Source organism: Poeciliopsis prolifica, unplaced genomic scaffold (assembly GCF_027474105.1).
Source record: "Poeciliopsis prolifica strain line A6 unplaced genomic scaffold, Auburn_PproV2 SCAFFOLD006, whole genome shotgun sequence".
Taxonomy (NCBI): Eukaryota; Metazoa; Chordata; class Actinopteri; order Cyprinodontiformes; family Poeciliidae; genus Poeciliopsis; species Poeciliopsis prolifica.
This window is the reverse complement of record NW_026562381.1, coordinates 16,616,926-16,633,533: the sequence shown is the minus strand read 5'-3', so window position 1 is coordinate 16,633,533 and position 16,608 is coordinate 16,616,926. Positions and strand designations below refer to the sequence as shown.

At 35.3% G+C, this 16,608-nt stretch overlaps 1 protein-coding gene across 1 annotated transcript in view; it reads left to right on the top strand.

Moving 5' to 3' along the window:
• The window catches only part of LOC129360477 (relaxin receptor 1-like), a 100,693-nt gene that overhangs the window by 57,689 nt on the left and 26,396 nt on the right, over window positions 1–16,608 (top strand). The window contains exons 3-6 of the mRNA XM_055030745.1: window positions 3,740–3,823; window positions 11,060–11,165; window positions 15,294–15,365; window positions 15,843–15,914. Coding sequence (XP_054886720.1) covers window positions 3,740–3,823; window positions 11,060–11,165; window positions 15,294–15,365; window positions 15,843–15,914 — 334 coding nt within the window. The remainder of the gene's footprint in view (window positions 1–3,739; window positions 3,824–11,059; window positions 11,166–15,293; window positions 15,366–15,842; window positions 15,915–16,608) is intronic.

Here is a 16,608-nt window from a genome sequence, read left to right as displayed (position 1 = left end):
CATCCTGATGATGTTATTCTGCAAATCTTTTGGCCAGAACAAAATGTATGCATGTGTGTGTATGAGAAGGCAAAACACAGTCTACTCCGCCTCCCCAAGATAGACTAGACCGTAGACAGTTGTCCAGTAGTGTGCAGCAAAAGGTGTGGGAGGGGCAGTGCTTTGCTACTCTTTGCATCCAGGGAAATCTCTGGTCTTTCTGGATGCTGCATTGTGTTTCTGCTGCATCTTTAAACCATAGAAGCTGCAGCTCCAAGCTGCTTGGATTGTGATGGGCTTTGCATTCGATGTAAATTTATCCACATTTTTATTCAAACTTCAGTTAATAAAAGCAAATAAATGCTTCTGAAAATAACCTGTGTTGGGTTTTCTCTGGAGCCTGGATGTATGGTGAATAGTGTGCCACAGCAAGATGCATCTTTGTGGTGAAATTCACCATCAAGGAGTCAGGGAGGCAAAGGAACCTATGTTTAAAATTTAAACACAGGATGTTTTTTTTTTTATATAATTTGTGTAAATACTTTTTTACACTTTCAGATGTATTTATTCAGAAAGCTGTAACTTGCTCTGAGAAACCCTTATGAGGTAATGAACCTTTTGATAACATCTGGAAGAAATGAAACCTTTCAATGATATTTGGGATCAGAACATCGGGATTTGAGGTTAAAGTGAGAATAACAATTACTTGGAATAAGAGTTTTTCATTCTAATCAAATAAAGAACAACATTCATTTAAAAGTAAAGAGAGAAATCTAGTTTGATTAGAGTCTGAACTAACGTTTTCACCAAGTTTTGACTTAATGATTCTGATAGTGGTTGTTGTTTATTTTGGATGTTTATTCTGATGCTGTTAAATGTGCATCAGAATACCACAGCCTGATACAGACCTGGTAGCAGAGGAACAGCAGATGAGCCACGATGAAAACAAGCCCAATGTGGTTTCAGTCACTAACATGATCAGCAAGGTTTCCATAAGTTGGGAATGAAGCAAAGGTTACTGGAAAGTTTGGTGCCAAAGTTGCCAAAAGCTGTCCAACTTTCTACAAACTCGACACGATTATTCTGATCAAAACATCAGCTGCAGGGAAAAAAGGAACAACTGAATGACTTTAACCTCAAGGTTTAATTTCTTACTCTGCAATTATGTTTTTTCAAGTGATTTCTCTTTTCTCCTGTCAACAACTGTTATTTAAAAGTTCACAGCTGAAGCTGCCCCTATTGAACTTTACCCAGAAATGTCGATTTTTGAAATTGTCAGGGCAAACCCATAGTCTGTGTATGGGAGAAAAGTGAAATGAGTTCCTTTGATAGCAGATTGTGAAACATATTGCAGTAAGTGTTCTTCATGAACTCTTGTGAATCTTTCCATGACATTTTAAAAGTCATTATTCCAGTTTATCCATGAGCAGTTAGTGTAGATCAATATACACAAAAGTGGTGAAAGAGTATGCATCTGGCTGCATCTGCTTCTGCATTGTAGAGCTCCAACATCGAACGTGTGGGAACTCCATTATTATTTGGATTAAATGATTTTTTATGAATTTACAGCATCTGTTGAAATTTAATTGGTTAAACGTTAAGCAGATTGCCATTATATCTTTCTGAACATTTGTTAATTAATTTGCAGTATGAAAGTATAAAACAGAAGCTTGGTGTTTTCTTGTTTTTTTCCTAGTATTGTATCTTTCTAAAGGTGTTTATTGCACATTTAAGTTACTAAATTAAATGAGTTGACTGCTTTTTTGCATGTCAAAGATTTCTCCTTTTAATTGGATTTTAGTCCTTATTTATTTACTTTAGCAATTCAGATTATTTTGCTTCCTTCTTGAGATACAGCTTCAACTTTGCAGCTTTCTGCATCCCTTAAAGGTAACAAGTATTATTGATTTTGACATCTGCATTTTACTCAGCAAGTAAAAAAAAACAGGTGCCGGTGTTTTGGCAAGGGAACTTATCAGGGAACAGAAAACCGCCACAGGCGCTGAACTGAGACAACTCGGGTCATCATGAGTTTGGAAGAGGAAAGAAAAATTTAAAGTTAATATCTCCTTTTGTTTCTGAACAAAATCTAAAAAAATGGCTTCAAATTTTATTTTTAATTTATAGTTTTAGGTACGGTTCAGCCCAACACTTTAATATTTGCAAGATTTGCATCAATTCTTACAAAAACATGAACTGAAACCATTTATTGAATCACCAAGAGCTACAAGAGTTTCAGCTGCAGTAAATAAATCTTTGGCACACTCTAAGGTTGCAAAGTTTGCTCAGGAATGGCAGAGGGCATGTATGTTTCTGTTTCTGCACACACCCTGAGACTTTTACATTCTGGACAGTAGTCAGAATTCCTGGATTGCCTGGCATTCTGCAGAAAGTAGCCGGATTGCACTGTGGAGGACAGGGATAAAATTGTTTTCTACAATTAAACGCCCTTTAGAAAACTTAAGGCATCTGGAAAAAGAATTATCTGGAGAAAAAAGCGATCTCGACAACATAATCGAGCAGGCCCACAAAAAATGGCCTGAAAAGAATGAAAACATCAACCAGCAGCAACTTTTCTCAACAATCCAGACTAAGTGATTAACAATAGTTCCTCCAGTATGATGCAGTACCTAACTGAAATGGTTGACTGAATAACAGACTTCTGCAGGACCAGTTGTGAGCAAGTAACTTCAATCAGGTGCGCTGGAGCAGAGACATCTCAGGGCTATCCCACTCCTCATCTGAAGCCAAGCAGTCACACGGTTGTTAGATTTTTGCATTTTCACATGCAGAAATTTCATGTTTTAAGCATTATATGTAAACTGTCACAGCAATAACTTCTCTGCAGACAACTTCTATGAAGGACAACAACTCTGCAGTTTCCATCCAGGAATGTTTTGCCATTTGACAATCTTTTTGAATGTCTTGTGAAGAATCATGCAAATGTTCATAATTTCTCACCATGTCTCATAAACGCTCTTCAAAAACTTAAACAAAACAGTGGAAATGAACAAGTTGAACCAAAAACTCAACTTTGCTGTCCGAGGGTATATCTGCATAAAGAATGGCATTAAACTTCTGACCAATCACACAACCCATTGCACAGAGCTCTGTGTGAAATAGTTTGACCCAGGTCTGGCATCTCCAAGGAAGAGGCGAAGGATGGCTCCATGTAAAGATAGTTACAGTTTTTTAATGACATTTTGACTCTTTGAATGAAGTGTGGGTTGTGTTCGGGACAGCGAGTCCTGAACGCTACGGTCGCCAGTCCGTGACAGCTCAACACAGAGACTCACAGAACAAAGATTCATGCACATACATGGCTAAGGACAGTTTAGATCAACCAGTTAAGTTCACTCTAATGTTTTGGACCGTGAACTTCAAACTCCAAACCGAGACCTTCTTGGTGTAAGGCAGCAGTTCTACCAAATGTCCCTCCATGCAGACCAGGATCGAGGGCCCTAAGTCTCAATACCGGTGACAATCCGTTGTCACTTTGCCGAAAGTTTATGTACCTTTGAAAGGTATTAAATTTCCATCACTAAACTTCACTATACCAGAACAAGATCTTAGAAAAAAGCACTAACACTGAATGTTCCTGAGTCTGAAACTAGCAGCTGGATGACAGGAAAGGCATGGCTTTGAATAAAATAAGATGAAATAAAGGAGTATAATTTTATGACTTTCCTTAGCTGGTAGAAATAATTTTGAAGGACAAATGATGATTTCCATTTTGTTTGTCATTTTTCTTCTGTTTCAGGAGACAATAATGGGTGGCCGCACCTTTTTGACAAATATTTTGGCATGCCAAGTCATAATACCCGGACCAAGTCCAACATTTGCTGTAAGTATTCTCTCATGTGTTTAAAGCCATTCTTCACACAGAATGGGGTGAGAATATAGTGTTGACAGTATTTTTTTGAAATATGAAGAACACAATTATGTGTGTTATGTATTGTTTTAGGAACACTAATGATGTGGGTGCAGACAGGAAATTTGCTGGACTTTTTTAACGAATTTTGGCCAGTTGTGAAAAATCTTTGCTGATATGATGAGGTGCAGCCAGATTCAGTTGTGACGCTCAGGAATTAATGATAGTTCTGCTGCAGATTCCTTTTGTGTAGGTTTTAATTCTGTCATTAGAGGCCACCCGTTGATGTCGGCTGTAAACAGAGTTTTTTTCTTTGCATTCTCCCCAAAATAAGTACTCAGTTTTTCACAATGTGATCTTCTCAGTAGGAGGATGTTCTTTCTTTCATCTCTGAATGTCTCTATTTCCTGCCACTGGCTTATTTGTGAAAAAAAGCAAAAAGGGGGGGAAAGGATTTAGGGTGAGTAGGTTTGCTTTGGTGTTATTGAATGTAAACCCATTCTGAATGTGCATCATGCCTCAACCCACATTATTTGCTTTAAAACAATCTCCACCAGCAGTGGAAACCCACTGCAGAAAACACAGTTAACCAGTCACAGCTCTGGTGGTCTTCAAAGCATCTCTTAAGGTGCAAATATAACACTTTAACCCCTTTCATTTTGTCCATTAAGCATGAGCGTCAATTTTAAAGAAGATTTCTCATAAACGAGTGACAAAACTGTGCTTCGAGTTTTAGGATCAAATTTTAGACCGTTTTACATTCAGAAAATCTGAACAGTTGAAGCTTTTTTATCAGTTAAATTCATACAGTCTGAGTCACACTGAACACCAGGAGCAGACGAGCAATCTTTCTGTTCTGGTCAAGTTTATTACAGCTTTCCAGTGTGGTACAGTGGCCTGCCTGGTTCATTCATCAAGACCGTTAGAGTGCCTCTAAGAGCAGAGAATGGGTGTGTGTGTCACAGCAGTGTGTGAATGCCGTACAGTTATATTTAATGTGGACAGTTAAATATAACTGTCCACATCATCAGGAAGCCTCATGCTTCCTGATGAGGCTTGTTTGTTAAAATAAAAATATTTTTTTTAAAACAACAAGCTGAAATTAAGCATACTGTTAATTAAATCCGCATTTCTGTGTTATATTTTATTTTTTTATTGGTCTAAGAAAAAATTATCATTTTCAATGACATATTTTCAGAGCTATAAGCAGAAAGACATTATAATTAACAGAAATAATGACTGGAAAACGACAATCTGTGTGTAATTAATTTATATAATGTCTTTTACCTGGTGATAAAGTTATAAAGTTAATATTTTCATTTATTGAGATGGGTCTGTTTGTAACAGGTGACTTGAGCACAAAAGGCTGTATGCATACATTCACTACATGTTCCATTAATGCTTTTTTATTTCCAGGAAAATATATATTTGTACTTGATGTCTGTACGCTGTACGTGTTAGAAACTGAAGTCAAATTATTTGTTTGCGCACACAGTAAAGCTGATTGTGATTCTGAAAACAAAAGCTGACAGCTGAGAGAGAATCTTACAGGAACTAAGATTCTGACTCCTCAAGCTTAGTTTGCAGCTGTGAAAATCTCTTTCCAGTTTCTGAATGATGGACATAATATTTTCCCTGACCTGTCTGCTCTCTTCCTTGGTCTCTGTGATGCTGCTTGTTTTCTAATAGTCTCTAAAAACCTCGGAGGTCTTCACAGAAAACCTTTTATTTTATTATGGCAATAGGTCATTCTGGATTTTATTTAAAATTATTTTTTAGGGTGAAATGGGTCTTAATACAAAGCACAGATAATGATTATTTCAATTAATCATGGTTGTTCATAATTAATCCAATTAATTGTTCAGCCTAAGTTTCAAGTGACTAAAATATTTAAATGTTTGCAAGGTTCTTTGTATTGTTGAGATTTACTTTCAGGTTTGTTTTTCTTCTTCCAAACCGATGTCCTGATCCGTCACTACTTGCAGCCATTTCTGTATTAATTTGATGAAGTAATATTGGACTCACTCTATTTCTTTTTCTAGGAAAGCAATACAATTTTAATCTGACTAACAGTGTTGGAATCTCTTTTTTCTTCAAACTAGATTAGCAATATTCTCACAGTCAAAAGTTAATACATTTGTTTTTTACATTTTTATCATCATACATGTTTTTCCAGGCATGCTTTTTGACCAGCTGTGGGGGAACTAACTTAAAGATGGTCGTTTTGATCAATCCATGGCATCAAGAAAAAGCTCTTAAGTCTGTGTAGCTTAAGTCAAAACCCAGGAGAGGATGAAGGGTTTGTGTCCGCTGCGGATATCATTATGACAGCTAATGACACGAAAACATAGTGCACTCTCTTTCTCCAGACATCCATCTTTTCCCACTCTTTCTTATTCTGTAACAATTTTCAACCTCACAAAGGTAAATAAGCCTGGAAAGAGGGTTTTTATCCTTCACAGATGCTGTGCAATTTCTTTTTGAATCGAGGTTTAATGTGTTTGCTCTGAAGAAGGACCAAGTTTAATTCATTATGTCATTAAAGTTAATAATCGGATGTGCAGCCAGAGAACTGGAGTTCACAAACGTTCTCTATGTCAGTGACTCAGAGTTGATTTCAACATGATAGCAGGCAAGTAATTTTCAGTGTCTAGTGTTAAGATTCTCAGCAGGCGAGGCTTTCGGTGTCTAACATTCCCGTCTCTTTTCGTGCTTCTGCATCTTTTGAGGCTATTAGAGGTCATTCAGCAGGCTGTGAAAATAATGTTACTCACCACTCAAGAGGTCTCTGAGCTTGGCTTTGTTTATGCTTCACAGACGCAGTGCACGTAAACTTGTTTGTGTCTCATATGCATGTCGACTTCCTCTCCTGGCTGCTAAAAGCAATTGTACAAAGAAGCCACCACAAAGCTCTTAAAGTTGAAGCACTTTGGACTTGCCTCTTGGGCATAATCCACAATATCCTGAAAGTGTTTGGTTTTATTTATTATAATTTATGTCATATTCTAGAAGAAAACAAGCCCAATGCCTTAGTTTGTTTTTATTTTCTTCTGTTCCTTCAACTATGTTTGTCAGAAAATCCTGGTTTCCGTTTTTTGTTTTATTTTGCCTCAACTTTTCAGGGGGTTTATATTTGGAGATCCATTGTTGTTTTTTAGCTATAGAAATTTGGGCTTTCTCTGCTTAGAAATCAGGCAGTTAAAGGTATAATGTGTTCATTACAAAGCATTCTCAGAGTAAACATGTTAGAACCATATTGGCTCTAAGTTTCCTACTCTTCTCTTCACATTGCATAAAGTTGTTCAAATATACAGTTACAAACTTAGTAAAATTTGTCTCCGTTGTCAGAGCTATATTTTTCCTGAACAGTGAAAATGTTACATTTTTGTCTGCTTGTCAAAAAAATTCTGTTCAAGATTTACTCCAAACATTGGACCATTTTCTGTACTGAAGAATTTTAAAATGATTCAGCATTTCACTTATCCAGTCCAAAGCAGTTCTGAACCGTACCAGCAAGGTGTATCTTATAACACACATATTTTATTTCCTATGTCAGACTTTCAAGTAATAAAAAAAATGTTTTGTTAGTCACCAGATCTGGAGATATGGATGATAAAAAATGCAATTTATGTCTCCAGAGATTCTTTTTTCAATTTTTTATTTAATTTTTTTTACCTTGAAGATAAAAAAAATTATAAACATGTCTAAAATGTGTTTTGAAATTTTAAAGTGGAGCTGAACTGAGCCGGTCTATATGATCATTAATAACCTTTTTTGAAAATAATGTTTCATTATTCAGATGAGTCATTTTGTTTTCTGCTGCGTCATGTTGTGTCATGACTGCAAACAAGAGGCCTTAAAAAAAAAAAATATATATATATATATATATATATATATATATATATATATATATATATATATATATATATATATATATATATATATATATACAGATCCCAGGAACAACATCAGACATCTCAGTCCAGAAATGTGCAGTCCTTGGCACAGCCAAGATACTGCGCAGAACCCTCAAGCTCCAGGCCTCTGGTAGAGGACCCGAGCTCAGAGGATAAGAACCACCCGCGGTGGGTGAGAAGGGAATTTTTTTTTTATTTTATATATACTCATATATATATGAGTAGAGTAAAACACTCAATATTTAATATGGAGGATTAGAAGATTACAACACATTTACCTTCTTTCAGATTGTATATTCTCAGTTGTTTCCTATCTTTTTTTTAATCCCAATTTTATTTTGTGGCCCAATTTACTTATTTTTCTAAGCAAACTGCACATTAGTTTCTCAAGGCCCAAAAATCCAAGGAAAATCTTAAATGGCCCCAAAACTATTGTTCAGGACGAATTTTAATGAATTGTAGAAAATAATCAGTGTGCAAGACGAATATTTATTCAGAAATTGTTGGTTTAATAGATATCTATAGTTGTTCAGGCATCCTGGAAAAAATATGAAACACAAACTTAAATCTTTACAATGCACATACAATCTATTCCCTCCCAAGGTTATAATTTTAACTTTTAATGTGACACTTTTTACTGTGGTAGAAATAAATTTATATTTCCCCACAGAGTATAAATGACTTTATATGTTTGAAACTTATTATTAATTGTAATGGATGGATATGCAGTGTCATCTGATGTTAAATTTACACTTCAGGAATATTTTCCCAGCAACACGAAGCTCAAACTTGATTGTTATTTTTTTGTGTCGTGAAACCAAAATTAAATTGGCTGCCTTCCATCTGCGGCTGGTCCACCGCAGCACAGTGAGGTTTGGGGCCATCAGCTGTTTATTTCAAACAGCCAACTCATTTATTGCCAGTGAAAGATTCCCCAGCTGCTGTACCCTCAATTACTACTAGAACAGCTGTAATCTCTTATCTGCTTAGTGTGAATGGACCTCCAGCCATAATTGCTTACACTTATTGCGGTCAGGCCAGCGGCTGTTTGGACAGTGATAAAAATTATTGCATTTCTTTTCGCACAGTAAAGATTGGACTGACTACGATAAAACATGCTGGAGAGGAATCTTTTTTAAGTGCTCCTGTCTAGCCATATATAGAAAAGTCTGTATGGCTGTGTGCTACCAGTTTTAGTGCAACTTATTTTAGGATCTAATTTTAATTTATTGATGTGTAATTGATTTAAAATCTTTCCATTATGATTTTTTGAATCTTGAGGCAATTATTTGTTTAAAACCTCCCGAAGGCATCAGCTTTCAAAATAAAATGGTTTTATTTCTATGTCTGCTCTAAGAAATTTGCTTTGATATTTGGATTAGATGACACTTTCTGTATTAAATATTTTCAAACAAAAAGTTACACAACTTTTTATGTTTTTTTTCATGATATAGATAAGAAACTACATACTTATCTGTGTGCAGTTTCATACAAAAAGTTACATTCTGTAAGTATGTAAAAGTATGTAGTTTTCAGAAAAATGAATAGAAACAGACATGAAGAAACCATCATGTACTGAACATATATGTATTTAGACTCTAGAAATGCATCTACATCCTGCTTTACTTGATGTTTCTTTATTTTGAGTCTTTTGTATTTTTAGCAATCTTTGCTTTGTCTGACTTCTTTTTCTTCTTTTCTTTTTTTTCTCTGGTTTGGGTTAAGGGTTGTTTCCTTGAAAATGTAAAGCTTAAAAAAGATTTTGGCTGTCTCTGCTTCTACACTTTGTTTTGTAAAACTGTAATCTGAGAATATTTTCAGCACATAAGAAGCTTGTTTCTACATTACCTTTGACAGATTTGGCCATACCAGCTTATGCCCTTAAAAAGGCATGTTGTGTAATCGGAGCATTGTGGAAACGGTCACAACAATTTAGGTATTCATGTTGGGGATTTTCTGCAGTGTTTATCTCAAAGCTCAAAATAAAAATACCCATACATAAAATCAAGGCTATGGACATCGACTGAGGTTCTTTTTGTTTTATTTTGTTTGTTCATTCATTTTTTGTTTCCATTTTGGAGCTTTTCATTTGCAGCTGTTTGATTTTTTTTTTTTCACCTCAAACTCTTCAAAACTTTCATGCTGGATGCATCAGGCATATGGAGCTGAATTGGATGTTTTTTTTATTCAGAGCACATTTGCAACACGCACAATTTAAACCAAATAGATTTGTCTAAATTTGTAATCAACATGTTGATTATCCCTGTGATTATTCGACCTTATTTGGCTTCCCTTCTATCCGCTTTGGATACACATTTGAGAATCAATAAAGCTGATATGCTCAGGACCCACATTAAAGTATTCATCAATGCAAAATTGCATAAAAATTTTTTACCAATTGCCTTTCAGCAACAATATATTGCACAAGCAGTTGCATGCATTTTGCAACCTTTTTTCATCTTGCACCTGAAATGGTTGTTGCTATTTTCATATGAAGCAGTCAGGTGTTAAGCTGAACTATACTTGTAGCCAACTGGGACACAGTATGAATTAGCTATTTAAAAATCATGAATTAAAATAAGAGATGGGACTTTCGCTCCCGAGCGATGTGTCTCATTTTGATGACATTACTTGTTTATTGTAAGTCTTTTTTATGCTCTAATAATTATTAGGAAACCTGACCAGAAATTAGAACAAAATAGAATGTATTGATTGAAGTCAGTTGAGGTTTCATAAAGTCACTAAGTCACAAAAACTCATCACTAAGGCAGTTTACTGTTTAGAATTATTTGTCCAAGATCACATAATTCCTAATCAATAAATTAGAATACTATTGTTATTATTGAAAAGTCCATTTATTTTAGAAACTTTACCTCGAACTGAAACATATGAAATGTGTTATGCAAATAAACTTGATTGATTGAAATTGTGTAATTATGTATAATAAAATTTACTGTTCAAATAAAACCTTTCATCAACTTTGTGGCTCATTTTGTCTTTAAATACTTCCAGGTGTGATGGATTTCTACCCACTGAGATAAATAAATATCCTCTTTTAGTTAATTACATCCTCCAAATTTAAAAGGTCAGATCCAAACTGTAATTGTTTATAACCTAATAATTAAGCCAATTTTTTGTAAAAAATCTACTTTACTTTTTTCTTGCCTGGTGGTTTAATTTGTAACCTTTCGTTCTTCAGCAGGTTGTCATTCCTGCAAGCAGCTCCACTCATGGCTCTGCAGGATGACCATTTGATTGACATGTCCTCTGATGTCCTTTTCCTGTCTCGCAGTGCTGGGTGTCGTTCCTGAGCTCTGCCAGTGCCGAGACCTGGAGCTGGACTGTGACAGCGCTCAGCTCCGAGAGATCCCCGTAGTGGCGATAAATGTCACCGTTATGTGAGTGGAAAATAACCCCTTCTGTTTTAGGGATGGCCTTTTTTCAGCTTCATAAAGCTCAACAAGTCATTCATCAAAAGCTTTCACTGTCATTTATTTTTGGAAGTGTTGTCATGGATGTCTGCCCTCAAGGAACCCATGTTGGGGAGAAAGAGGAGGGCCTGTCATTGCTGAAAAACTTATTCAAGAACAAAGAAGTAAAGTCTTACCTTGACATGTTTTTTCACTTTTACTATTGCGTAATGGAGATAATTATGTTACACAGACAACTGAATTAACCACAATTTCTTATACAAATCAAATAAAAAGATTTTTCTTCAGGATTTAACAGTTTCAGTGGAGAGGAATCTAAACATGATCAATTCAGTCATCTGAAAAAAAAATACATTCACAGTTTTAGATTTAGGGTTTTACGAATCAAACTAAAGTTTGGCTTGCGAAAAATCAGGCCTTTATTGAGAAATGATCGATTGTTGGAGGTGTGGACTCTGTTGAAGTTTTAAACAATTGGACCTCATTGCTTTTGGCCATGAGGTATGTAATGCACTGTAGCTCAATGAAGCATTGTAACTAAAATGTTTTAAACGTTTTTCATTCTCGAATTTTAATTGTTTAATATTTGGAAGTGCAAACAAAATGGACTGAATGGCTTCATTTAATTCCTCTGCTGCCATTTCCAAACTACAACCGTATAGACAGATTGCAATTTGTAAACAGCGCAATAAATCAACATCAATTGTTCACAGCAACTCCTTTTGTTCATAGATTTACCTAAAGAAATCAACCTCAATGGGAGAAATTCAAGATGGAGCACTGAAGGGAAATAAAAATCAAGCAGAACGAGGAGGTGATGAGCAGACTGACTAACAATGAATTGTAAATCTAGTCTGAAGTGCACAAAACACAACAGATTCCACCTTCAGTTAAACAACAAAAAAGGAAAAGTGTAAAATAATTATCCAGTCACTTAAATAATCTCATTGGCAACAATATCAAAGTATCTGTATGACTTTGTCATTCTGTTATGACTATGTGGAGGCTGAAAAGTTGAAGTTGACGTGTTTGTTGCACGGCTCACTTGCGGTCCCTCAGCGGGGTTTCAAGGTTAGGCTGGAAACTTGACTGGATCATTTTTTCAGGCAGTTCTGTTTCAAAATTGATGCTTTGTTTAAAATATACTCTGCTACAAAATGTGAAAAAAAGAGCAAGAGTTTTAGCTGGAACTACAGCTGCTGAGCTTTTGTCATTTTCTGAACATTGCTTGTCTGACGGGGTGAATTTTCTGGCATGTCCACTTTGGAGAAGATTGACAGCTGTCTCTAATGGCTTCCACTTAGAAATAATCTATGTCACTGTAGAATGATGGACTTCAGATTATTTGGAAATGACTTCATAATCCTTCCAATAACAATTGCTTCCTAAATGTCACTGCTGATGTCTTGCTGTTGGCAGTGCTTTAAGATAGCTGCAGGCATGATTAGATACTAAAATGAATTTGATCAGCAGCTAAATCTTTTCCATGTTGGCTTTTGTTTATATTATTGTGTGTTTTTGTCCCCTTCTTGTTAGGTTGAAATCATTATTGGTTAAGTGTTTGTACAGATGCTGGTTTTCCATTTTCTTCCTAGCTTTTGTAGTTTAGTTTTAGCAGTGTGCCAAAAAATTGATTCACACAAGAATCCTGATATTCACAGGTGAATTGTGAATGTGAATTGATTTTTGCTACAACAAAACAGAGGATGCAGGGAGGGAATAATTCCATATAAGCTCTGAATATTATTCAAAACTCAGCAAATGCAAATAAGACACTTTAATGTCTCCATTGGTCATCATGCATTGCAGAGCAGAATGACCTTGAGGACCCTTTATGTGCTTATAGATTGAAGCAGAAATCATTATGAATGAATTGAAGATTGATTTGATCAAATTGTGGCACCAAAAATTGCAATCAAATCTAATCATGACACAGTAAAAGACTTCCAGCCCTGCTTAGTTTCTGTTTTTAGATCATTTTATCTGGGAATGCCTTCATGTTGTACACTTTTTAAAATGTTTTTCCGTCTTCAAATTCTCTTTTTAATTAAGGCCTTCTTTAGTTCTGAATTATATATGGAGGAACCAATTTTACTCGAGTGTTCAGAGAGGAATGTGCTATAACCACTGTCTTCATCCTGAAATGAGAGGCACTTGTTTGACCCCTGCTGATTCACAGAATGAATGACTTCACTGATTGATGAGCTTTATAATCCTGATATTTTAAATGCACCCCTTTTGAATCAATGATTTTATTATACAGAATCAACACCAGGCACCTCCAGTCTGTTGATTTTCAATTGCTCTGCACCTACTGCTGCTAAAATCTGTACTTCTGCCATAAACAGCAGTCGATCTGGCTGTGCTATTGCACTCTGAATGTTTTCAACAAAACTGTGAATCTGCAAAATTTCTTATCAGCTTGAGAGTGTAAACTCCTCTTTCAACATTTATTGGGTTTCTGAAAAACAGAATGTGTAACTCCAGGATGTAAGCAGCTCTCCAGCTGACCTTATCTCACATTATAGCAGATATTGAATGCTGCAAAAAGCAATGGAGCATATGTCTTTGTCCATGTGAAAACCATATTTTGAAATGAAAAAAACCTAAGCAGAAATAAATAATACATTTTTAAAAACTTGTTGTTCAAAATGGTGGATAAATATTGCATTGCAATGGGAAATTGAAAAGATAAAATGTCTAAAGTGGAGTCCTATTGACATTACTTCCCTCCCTGTCCTTTACAAAAGCATGCCTGTTGGTGGTCTTTGTGTGAAAAAGTCAAAATGCTGCGTTTGACTGTGTTATAATTTCCCCAGAATCCACAAGTGAACACGTCCAAAAGTCTGGAATAACTACAAGTGATGAAATTACACTTTAGTGACATTCCAATCCATTCAAAGGTTTGGAAGCAAAAACTGAATCAACTGGAAAATTGGGAGTCTCTTGATAAAACTGGGTTTATAAGATAGATCAGCAGTTTGACCAGGTGTAGCATGTTTATGATTTTAATTTTCTAACTGATCAATCAATCAATCAATCAATCAAATTGTATTTGTATAGCACATTTCAGCAAGGCATTTCAAAGTGCTTTACATCATAAACACAAGAACACAAAGTCATGCAACATATAATAGACAATACATTGTTACATATTACATTTCAAATGAAACTCTAAACAAGTGTGTTTTTAGTTGCGATTTAAAAGAAGTCAGGGTTTCCGCTGTTTTACAGATGACCAAGTGTTAAAAAAAGTATCATTATTCATGAGGCTCCTTTGGTGCTTGTGTGATAAATCATTTGAAATTTTCTGTCTGATGTTATTTTTGCCTTTCCATATGTTCAATAAGACAACATCAGAAAAAGGTGACATGTTAAGAATGTAGAATGAAAATTTCATCTTTTGCAAATGGAGATAGAAAAAGATCATTTGTTTGAGGTATTTTTAATGGTTTTGATAAAGCAAGGGCTATTTGAATTTTATTTGAATTTTTGTTTTATGTGAAAGACCAACTCAAAATAGTGCATAATTGTGGAAGGAAAATTAAACACTGTTTTCAAACTTTTTACAAAGCAAGCTTTTGTATTCAGACCATTTGAGTGAAAGACTGAATTTTGTTTTACTTCAAATTTACCAACCACAGCCACAATGCGATGCATGTATTATAGGGGCTTAGTCAAAGTCTAGAGCTAAATCCAATCTGACTGGAACTGAGCTATTTCACAAAGATGAAATCAACTTTTGTCTAGCTGGCAAAGCTGGTAGAGAAATTCAATATGGAAATTGTGGTTCTTCAATGCATTTACTCAGGGAGGCCGGATGCAATTGTAAAATGTTCACCTTTTTACTCCGAAAGATTTTCTAATTAATGTATCATTTCCTTCCACTTTGCTGACATGCATTACTTTGTGCTGGTTTGCCACATAAAATCCCATTAAAATATATTGAAGTTTTCAGCTGCTACATAACACAATCGAGAAGAAATCCTGGCTGCTTAACAGTTTGGTCAGGCTTTAATTAATTTAATAATTTTTTATGAAAGTTGTTAATCGGTCTGCACACCAACATGATCACAATTCCTTCTTATTTCTTAGGTCCTTACAAAGAAACAGACTTCACAGGCTGAAAGCAAAAGGATTCTTTAACTACCAAAGCCTACAGAAACTGTGAGTTTCCATCATCCTCTCTTCACATATACATAATCTGAAGTTACTGAAACCATGTGCAGGAGACATAATGAACCTTGGAAGGCTGTTGGGCATGCTGGTAGAGTTGATTGTTCTGCTGTGCATATAGATGCATTTGCCACTGACTTGTGCTGTTTATCAAGCTTGCACAGTGTCACTGTGAGGACAGGTCTAATCCTTTGCCAGAACCTGTTTGGCATTGTTGGGATTGCGGGTTTAAATAGATTTAAAATGTCCATTGTGTTTTCATAAACAAGATGAACAGTTGTTAGTAAAATATAATTCCAATATCCAACAAACTACCCCTTAACTAGGATATTACCCCTTAATTTAGGCCTTGCTGCAGAGTTCTTTGTCAGTCAGCCCATCCATGCTTTCTTTGGGAATGAACCTGTGCCTCATTTTGTTTACTCATTAATTCATCAACCTCAAGACGTTTCTGTGCTTCTTTTGTAGATATTTACAGCACAACAATATTAAAGATGTGAATCCTGATGCATTCAGAGGGCTTCATAATCTAACAAGACTGTGAGTAAAGTTATAGTTTTTCTGATTACTATATGCTTATTGTGATTAGATTATTGTAACTTTTAACATCTCTGTCACTATTCTGATTCTAACCATTCTAACCTCAAATTATAAATGTTTTTTGCAAGAATAAGTTCCTTTTGGATTAAAATCTAACTCTTATTTCATAAAACATGACCACAGTAGCTTGTCAGCTCTGATTCCTGGGAGGTAGAAGTATTAAATATCACAAGTGAGAGACATGAACTCCTTATTATTCTAGTTCTAATAGACTATTTATATTCCTAACTTTTTTTTAGCAGTTTTGATATGAACTGCTAAATAAAAACATTTACGGTTTAATGCATATAAAAGGTATAAAACGTATAAAGAAGAGCTTCTTTGACCAAATAGGTTCTGTACTATTAATAGATAAATTACATCACATTGGCAACCACCGGTGCTCACAGCCACAATTTTTTGACAAAACAGATATTTCTAACCGCAGGTTGTGGATAAATATTTACCACTAAATTATAACATAGTAAGCTGTGAAGTGAGCGCCCCTGGTCTTACAGATTCAGCTATGGGAAAAAGCTGAAGAGGTTTAATGCAGTGAGGAGAGAAGACAAAAACAGGGTATTCTATTCAAAACTCTTCACAGTCACAGATTATGAAACAAACTGCTGATGTCAGCAGTATGACAGTGGAAAGG